Source organism: Pelodiscus sinensis, chromosome 12 (assembly GCF_049634645.1).
Source record: "Pelodiscus sinensis isolate JC-2024 chromosome 12, ASM4963464v1, whole genome shotgun sequence".
In the NCBI taxonomy this organism is placed as follows: domain Eukaryota; kingdom Metazoa; phylum Chordata; order Testudines; family Trionychidae; genus Pelodiscus; species Pelodiscus sinensis.
In genome coordinates, this window is record NC_134722.1 from 36,250,611 (window position 1) to 36,260,063 (window position 9,453).

Sequence of the window (9,453 nt, forward strand, 5' to 3'; positions counted from 1 at the left end):
TACGTAGCTACATTTTTAAATGCCATTAATTCTGCCAGCAAATAATGTACACAAAAGACTTAGGCTCAAAAAATGGGCTTCATTCAAAATCAGGCCTGCCTTGATGTCTTCTCTGGATTTCATAATTATATGTACACTAGCAGACTGACCTGGCATTGCCTCGGTCCTTCAGGACAGGGCCTTGAGGATGTGGGGGTGGGGTGCAGAAGGCTGGGGGCCAGAGACCTCCCAGCACTCCTGCGACCTGTTCTCTCTCTCCCTCCCTCTGGTGCTGCGACCAACGGCGGGTAGTGGGGCAAAGGGTTTGGAGTAAAGAGTTTGGGGGCAAAAGGGCTATTTGCTGGTGTGCTCACAAGAAAGATGGCGGAACCCCAGACCTGCTGGCCACTCCCTTGATGGCACAGCTGCTGCTTCCCCTCCCCCCAGTGGACACTCTGGCTATGTCTACCCTACAGAGTTTTTCCAAAATACTGGCGGTATCCCAGAAAAACTCTGCCATGTCCAGGGAACACGTCCACTTTTTTTAATCAGTTTCCGAAAAAGCAGGTGTGCTCTTTCGGATGCCCTGTATTCCTCTTAAATGGCTCTTCCAAAAGAGGAGTTTTTTCCCCCACATTTTGCCCTGTGTAGATGGGCCAAATGTCAGAAAAGCCTCTGCCAAAAAAAGAACTGGAAAAAGGTACGCAAATTGCAGTTCGCAGTTTGCGTACCTTTTTCTGAAAAATAACTGCAGTGTAGATATAGCTTCTGTAGGATAGCTCTCCTGTGGTCTCGCTGCCTCCAGTGGACACTCTCTTATCACCGCCCTCAGAACAGCCCCTCCCTTTGCACTTTATGTCCCTTTCCTGGGGGCTTCTGGTTGTCCTGGCACAATTGAAACCTGGCCTTGCTTTAAGTTAGGAGGAGAGGAAGCTGCATACCAAATTTTGTGGCCCTAGCTCTGACTATTTAGGAGGCGTTCTTGAACAAACAGACTCAGAGACAGTCGCACTCTACTACATACATTACACACACATGTATATAATAAAAAAGCGGCGAGGAGTCCTGTGGCACCTTATAGACTAACCGAAGTGTTGGAGCATAAGCTTTCGTGGGCAAAGACCCACTTCGTCTTGCATCTGATGAAGTGGGTCTTTGCCCACGAAAGCTTATGCTCCAACACTTCGGTTAGTCTATAAGGTGTCACAGGACTCCTCGCCGCTTTTGCAGATTCAGACTAACACGGCTACCTCTGATACTTGACACCATCTATATAATAATACATATGTAATTTTAAAAACTCAATTAAAAACAATAGTGTCTTATTAATATCCTTAGGGAAAAAAATCTGTTCCTAAAGATTTAGCTAAAATAATTAAGAAACAAAAACTATTATCAAGAATTGTGCTTTCCGTAATAAATATATTTACATACTTTCTTTTCTTCACAGAGTTCACTTACTTTTTCAAGGACTGGTATTATCTAAAACTGGAAAACAAAAGCTTGAAGATTGTTAAAGTTGGCAATGTAAAATCCGATTGGTTGGGTTGCTGAACTGTATAAAATATTAATAACCAGTATTACTCTTTTTGTTATATGCCTTTTCTGTCATTAGAGATAGATCTGAATGCTGATTAATGGACCAGTCTGGTACTGGTACCAAAACACTAAGTACCAGTACTCTGCATTTTCTTTTATCAGATAATTTAAGAGTGTGCACCTCCTAATTATACAAAGGATGTTTACTTACATATCCCAAAAATATGGCACAACTTTCCGATTTTCATGCTAGTTATAGTGATGCTAGGAGCAGAAAGTCCATCACCTTTCATTCCCCTGGTGTCTGACTCAGAATCCAGTGAAGACAATTGAAACTGACTTCTTTGGACTTTGGATCTGGCCTCTGTGGGGTACCTGTCCTGAATAAGTTCAAATGAGATGTACCAGCAGTGCACTTTGACTTTTTTTTACAACTCTGAATATAGATAGACTTGTTCCAATGCTTGTTACCTTCTTGCAGGTTTTGGTCATTGTTTCCATTTATTTACATAGTAATACAGAAAGACTGTCAAAGGCACAGGTTGCCTCAGGATTTGATTTGTGTTGATGCATGATGGAATCATGGCAAGAAACTGTATTAAAAGTATTGTTTTAAAGTACTTTTATTTTAATATCTTAGTTAAAATTTAGCAATTTGCTTCATGCACTTTGTTACTTCTATCACTTGTTTATATGGACAGAATGACTCAGATTTTTTAGGTCAATGCATTATACATAAAACCCAAGTACTAATGTTTATCTTGTTTTATTTTATTTTGTTTGTTTGTTCTCTATAACATTGAGGGTTTGTTTGTTCATTTGTTTACTTGCTTGCTTATACATTGGGCAATGAAAAGTTTTCAATCTACTACCTGATGGAATGTTTCTATTCATAAAAAAAAAGAAAATCCCACACATGAATGCCAATGATACAAATAAAACCAAATTATGCTGTCAGTGATTCTCATAGACATGCTTCCTTGAATTGTTTGAATTTACAAAGCATTTTGATAGTATGTTAAATTGAGCATCAGCCAAAGGAAAGACAATATTAATCCACAACAAAAATGCATATTGGAAGTGTTTAGGAATTCAAGTTCAAATTCTCTATTGGTAACTTCAATAGCGGTGCTCCAATTTACACCCATCAGAATATTTCATAAAATCATAGGGTCAGAAACGACCGTAAGGGCCATCTAGTCTAAATCCCTGCCAAAATGCAAAGTTCACTGTGTCTACTGTAAACCGTACAAGACAGACACCCTGGCCAGCTTTTAATAACCTCCAGTGAAGAAGCTTCTACAACCTCCTTAGGCAATTGCTCCAAAGTCCTACTTTTTCTTAGAGTTAGGAAATTTTTCCTGAGATTTAATCTAAATCTTCTATGCTGTAGTTTGAACCTATTGCCTCTTGTCCTGCCCTTTATAGCAAAAGAGAGCAACTTAGCTACATCTTTTTCCTGGCAGCCTTTTAAGTATCTGAAGACTGCTATCATGTCCCCCCTTAATCGCCTCTTTTCCAGACTAAGCATATCCAAAAGTCTCAGGGCACGTTTATACAGCAATGTTAATTTGAAATAACTCACGATATTTCAAAATAACAAAGTGAGCATGTACACAGCAAGTCCATTATTTCAAAATTATTTCCAAATAATGAGGATTGTATTCTGAATTCTGCAACCCTCATTGTACGAGGAATAACGCCTATTCCAAAATAGTTACTTTAGAATAGGATGTGTGTAAACAGGGCAGACGGAGTTATTTCAAAATAAGTAGTCTCCAGGGCTTCCCACAGGGGCCCTGGTGGCCTCTATCTTTGCACTCATCAGAACGCAATAGTTCCCCTTCTCCTGCAGCCCTTAAAGTCCCAGTCCCAGGGGAAAGGGCTTGTGGCACAACGTAGGCCCTGCCAGCCCTGTGCCACGCAGCAGCAACTCTCTCTGCCTTCCCTGCTGCTCTGGCAGACTGCAGCACGCCTCCTGAGCTCTCCATGGCTCCCAAGCCCCTGCCTGCGAGCGGAGGAGACAGGCCCCATCCTGGTCTGGTGCAGAGATCCTGGATCGCATTCAGAGCTGGGAAGAAGAAGAAAACCTCCAGGATCTCTGCACCAGGTGCAGGAATGCCAAGATCTACAGCCAGATGACCAACAGCCTGGGCCAGAGGGGCCACGTGTGCACAAAGGAGCAGGTGCGCATGAAGGTCAAGGGGCTCAGGCAGGCCTATACAAAGGCCAGAGAGCACAGCTCCTGCTCAGGGGCAGCACCCTGGACCTGCCCCTACTTTCACCAGTTCCACCGCATCCTGGAAAGGGGGGGGGGGGGGGTCAGTCCGTCCCCGCCAGTTGTGGACTCTGGGCTGGAGACACCCATCGTCAACCTCCCAGAGGGCAGGGGCAGGGCTCAGAAGGAGGAGGAGAAGGAGGCCAATGAAGCCACCATGCCCACCAGCCAGGAGCTCAGCCACTCCCTACAGCCAGCACTACCCTCCCAGGATCTCGCTCAAGGATCAGAGGAAGCCGGAGAAGGCCCATCAGGTGAGCTCCAATACTTTCCCTAGACATACACGGGACAGACAGCGGGAGGCAAGGGGCTGCATGCACCTCACTCAACCTGGGAATCATGCAGCAGCCTGTGCATGTGGGTGCCAGTCCAGAGCACACAGCTCCTATGAGGCTGCCTCCAAGGACCCTTGTGCTCCTGCTTACAGGGTTTCTGGGGAGGCCTGCCTTACTCTCAACTCCGAGGTGGGACACCACAAGCCACTATTAAGGAGGTTGGGGTCAGGGACACGCACAGCAGTGCCACACTTGACATATGGTTGGGCCCACACTCTCGGCACAGCATCTGCTTCCAGGCAAGCATAGCGAGGTGGAGGATACTGAACCCCTGCTAGGGGAGGGGAAGAAAGTGGAGGGGACCCCAGTAGCACCCTCCGTGGCAAGCAGTGTCTGCTGCTCACATACACCTTCCCCCAGCCCCCTCCCCCCTCTAGCAGGCAGGGATAGAAGTCCTCTCCCTATGGGATGCTGCCACTGCCAGATGTATGCATGGCACATAGGGAAGGTGAGCCACCCCATGACCCCTCTCATGCCTGCAGCACCATGGCCAGCACCTTCCTATGCCTGCATGTGGGGTGTGGGGAAAGCAAAGCTCCCCCTGGGGACATCTGTGCCATTGCAGGAAAGGGCCCACCGTGTAGGCCACAGATGGCTTTGCTCCAAGCACATCACCTTCGTCTGACCTGAGACCTTTCGGTGTCAGCTCAGAGATGAGAGCTGGACTTCAGGCCCCCTGTCTCCTGGGATGACTGCCCTACTCTTTGTTCTTTGCAGCTGGACCAGCTGCGAGTGAGGTTCCCGCAACACCACCCAAGACAAGCCACAGACAAGCCTGTGAGGACCTGTAGCAAGAACACGTTGCCTGCCTATGTGGACTCCAGCACTCTCTGGACCAGCAGGACCAGCGATGGGAAGTGGACCAGGAGCTACATCTCAACACCTGGCAGGACCTGGCCCAAGAGGCCTGCAGCATCTGCACAACCTACACAGCTGCCATGGATCACATGATCATTCCCATAGAGTGGTCCAGCAGCCCCACGCCTGCTCCTGCTCCTGCTCCTCCCCGTAAGCCTCCCCCCATGGCCACGTGGAGCCCTGCAGAAGAAGCAGTGGGACCGTCCAAGACAGGTGCCAGTCCCAGCCCCATTCCTTAGCCTCACCTCCCTCTTCCACTTCCTTCCTCCCCCCTCCCAGGTTTTCCCCAGTCCCTTCCCCGTTACATTTACCCCCAAACAAAATACAGTTTATTCTTTGAAAAAAAAGGCTTGGTTTATTTTAGTTTATCAAGGGAGGGGGGAAGAAGGAGGAAAGGCACCCTGGGGCACTGAGAGACCCCTTGTGAGGAAGCCCAGGGGAGAGTCTCATGGGTATCCTAGTGTGAAACTCTCCCTCGTGGCCTCTCAGATGTGCACAGACGCCTGATGGGCCTGCCGGATGGCAGCCGTGTACCGTTGCGGAAAGGCCCTGACCAACTGCTCAGCCTCTGCCCCAGCCTCTGGCAGGAATGCCTCCCCCTTATTCTCTCATATATTGTGGAGGACACAGCAAGCTGACACCACTTAGGGAATGTTCTGCTTGCTGAGGTTCAGCTGTGTGAGGAGGCAGCAGAACCTCCCTTTCAGATGCCCACAGGCACTCTCCACCACCATGCTGGCCCTGCTGAGCCTGGGGTTAAACTTCTCCTTGGTGGGGTCCAGCATAGGACTTCATCAGCCATGGGAGCAATAGGTAGCCTGCATCTTCCTGGATGCACATCGGCATGTACACGTCCCTGACCTTGATGGTGTGATCGGGGAAAAAAGTGCCAGTGTGCATCTTCTGGAAGAGGCTGGAGTTCCTAATGATGCTGGCATCATGCGCCTTCCCGACCACACAATATTAATGTCTGTGAAGTGGCCCTGATGGTCCATGATGGCCTGCAGGCCCAGTGTTCCCTCTAAGCTTTGGGGCAGCACAGCTTCACAGGTGATGAATCAACCCCGCCCAGTCAGTCAGCTCCATAGATGGAGCCCTGAGCCTCTGACTGGGTGGGGCTGGGAATATTGTGCCGCACAGCTTACCGGGAATATTGTGCAGAACCATGGAAAAGTACCCCTTGTGGTTAATATAGTCGGATACCCGGTGGTCGGGGGACTGGATGGGGATGTGAGTGCCGTCGATGGCCCCCCTGCAATTGGGCAAGCTCATGGTTGCAAAGTCCTAGGAAGATGAGCTGGCACAGCAGAACGGTGTCGATGACCCTCACCACCTGGAGAAGGAGACAAAGAGAATCACTGGGTTGCCAGGGCCCTCAGGAGTTCCCCGAGCCCAACCTCCCTTCCCTTTACACCAGGAACAACCCCTAACTTGCCCCAACACTCAGCAGGGATTTGTGAAGGCAAGACTAAGAAACTTCCTGGAGAGGAGGCTTCCACCACCACCCTTCCCTTCCCCATTCCAGCAGTTCACCTCCCTCCCAGTAACATAGTAAGAGAATCATACCTGCATGACCACGGCCACAACAGTCGATCTCCCCATGCCGATTTATTTCCTGACGGTGTGGCGAGCTTCCACAGTGCAATGGTGACCTGCTTCTGGAGGGGGATGGCAGGTCACATGCGGGTGTCCCATCACTTGAGGGCAGGGACAAGACACTTGCAGAGCTCCAGGAAGGTGTCTTTCCACATGCGTAAGTCCTGGAGCCACTGCTGGTCATCCCGCCACTCCATGACGATCTGGTCCCTCCAGTCAGAACTGGTGTCCCATTGCCAGAAGTGACAGTGCACGGGGTGGGAGGGGCTGGGTTGTTCAGCAGTCTGTGGAGAGAGATGAGGATGTGCTCTGCAGGGAGCTGCAGGTACAGATTCTGCAGTGCCATGAGAGCAGCCTGCAAAAACTGCACCAGGAGGTGCACCAGGAGGTCCAGAAGCTGCTGACTGCTTTCCAGCAGGTCTGGCTCCATGGCTGGAATGCTGTGTCCCCAAGGGCACCCATAGCAGGCAGTGGAATGGGTTTGCTGTCCCTCAAGGAGGTAGGCAAAAGAGAGGAGCCTGAGACATGGCTATACAGGGAGGTCCCTTTAAGCACGAACCTTAGGAAGCAGCTACAGAAAATGACTGCTGATCTGAAACCCTGCCTGCAGTGCTTCCAGGGGGCTTTAAATGTGATTGAGGCTCCAACCTGTATAGATGCTCTGTTTCGAAATAAGCTATTTCAGAGTTTTTCTTCCGAAATAAGCATTCAGTGTAGATGTACCCTCAGAGGGGTAGCCATCTTAGTCTGTATCTGCAACTGAGGAGTCCTGTAGCACCTTAGAAACTAACAGATTTATTAGGTTATAAAATGTGGGTAAAACCCACTTCATCAGATGAATTGTAGTGGAAATTACAGAAGGGGTATGCATACAAATGCAACAAAAGAAAGAAGTTACTTATCAAGTGTAGGACCAGTGTTTTAATGAGGCTAATCAAATCAGGGTGGATATGGCTCATTCATAACAGCTGAGGGGGAGATGTGACTATCAAGAGGTGGGAAATTGTGCATTAACCAGTTTAAATCCTTATTCAGTCCTAATTTGATTGTACTGAATTTGCAAATGAATTGCAGTTCAGCTGTTTCTCTTTGTAATTGAGTTTTGGCTTTTTGTGTGTGGAAGGATGGCTACTTTCAAATCCATTACTGAATGTCCAGGGAGGTTAAAGTGTTCGCCTATGGGTTTATGTAGGTTTTCTTGATGTCTGATTTGTGTCCTTTTATCCTTTGATGTGGAGACTGTCTGGTTTGGCCAATATACATGGCAGAGGGACATTAATAGCTCTTGATGTCACATATCACCTTAGTGGACGTACAGGTAAATGAGCCCCTGATGGTGGCTTATGATTAAAAACAATTTGTATTTATTAGAACAAATATGCTGGGAACTGATCTGTGCTTGTAAAATTTTCTGTTACTATAATCTATTCATCTGAGAATGATTTGAAAAATCAGATGTCTGTCTGCTTCAGCCTTCCTGTGTCGAAGTCAAGCCCTAATTATGTTGCTTCCTAGTAAAACAAAACAGATCCACTCTGTATCACCATTTCTTAAGCTGCAATAGCCTCAAATACAATACTGAATCTTGGTGACCTGTTAATATGTGTTAATATGTCAACATGTTGGATAATTAATACAGTGCAATACTAATTTTGCATGTATTTTGCTGTGTCCGAAGAACCCATATTTTTAAAATTAGCCATATGCATAATGAATCTATGAGACAGTTTAGGAGAATGGCTGATATCTTCAGGAAACAAGGTGAAAGTACGGCTATACAGCAAATAAGGTTAGAGCAGATGGAATGGCATAGAATATATATTAGGTCCTATAGTCAATGGCATTCAATAACAGGCTGCCACAAATGAATGTTAGTTTGATCCAACAGAATGAATCCTATCCTACTGAAATGACGCTAAACCATTTTAAAGAATTAAAGTAAAGATGAAGACTGCAATTCACATATGTGTGTCACAGTACAGACAGTTACAAGTGCTGATTGGCAAATCACAGAAGACATGGAGTACTGGTGTGCTTTGGTTCAGATAATCACCCATGAATAGATCTAGGCATTCAATTGGATCTAAATGTAACCAATACTCCACATCTAATTTATATACTCCAAAGTTAAATAAAGCATTAAGATTAAATTAGTGTAGCGGTATGATATGCAACACTTAGTTACATTACTAAACTCTGTGCTAACACACTCTTTGCATGTACAAAGTTGTAAAATGCAATGCTTGAAAGATTTCTGAAACACAATTCAAAAGAAAGTTTATATTGCAAATCTCTACCCTGAGGCTGCTGACATTTTCTGTGGCTATATGACTGAAAGGGGCAAGAAGCTGAATAGTGACCATATGAGGGAGTTAGATTTCAAACATGGATGCCTAAACTACCCTGACTTTTGCCAATCAATCATATGTTGTGTGAATGCCCATTTTAAATGCTCAACTACAGAATGTGTCCAGAATGTATAGGTTCCCATTTCAGTACTGGATCCACAGTCAAAGATGAAAAAGTAAAACATGCCAAGATACATTGATTCTCTTATTACATTGATTCTCTTATTATAACTTTCCAGGATATCAACTTCAGTGACAACTTCTGTTACTTGAGGATCCAACATTATTATTTTCATTCCTACTTAACCAGAGTATCTAGAGAAATCTCCCCATATAAAAAAATCTTATGCATCTTGAGGAAGAAATTAGGTCATCCTTTTCACAATTAAAAAAGACTTCTTGGTTTCAAACACTATATTAACTAGCTGTTTTCCTCAATGAACTAGAATGAAACACTTTAGTAAAAAATTATTTAATCTCTGATTCCAGGGATGAAAGAGGTATTCTATTTTAAAGAGGT

General features: G+C 46.1%; 1 protein-coding gene across 2 annotated transcripts in view; it reads left to right on the forward strand.

Moving 5' to 3' along the window:
* MMP2 (matrix metallopeptidase 2) overlaps positions 1 to 2,475 on the forward strand; it is a 64,420-nt gene extending 61,945 nt beyond the window's left edge. For both annotated transcript variants that reach the window (XM_075940312.1, XM_075940314.1), the window contains exon 14: positions 1,430 to 2,475. In XM_075940312.1, coding sequence (XP_075796427.1) covers positions 1,430 to 1,533 — 104 coding nt within the window. In that variant the 3' untranslated portion in view covers positions 1,534 to 2,475. The remainder of the gene's footprint in view (positions 1 to 1,429) is intronic.
* The last annotated feature ends 6,978 nt before the right edge of the window (positions 2,476 to 9,453 follow it).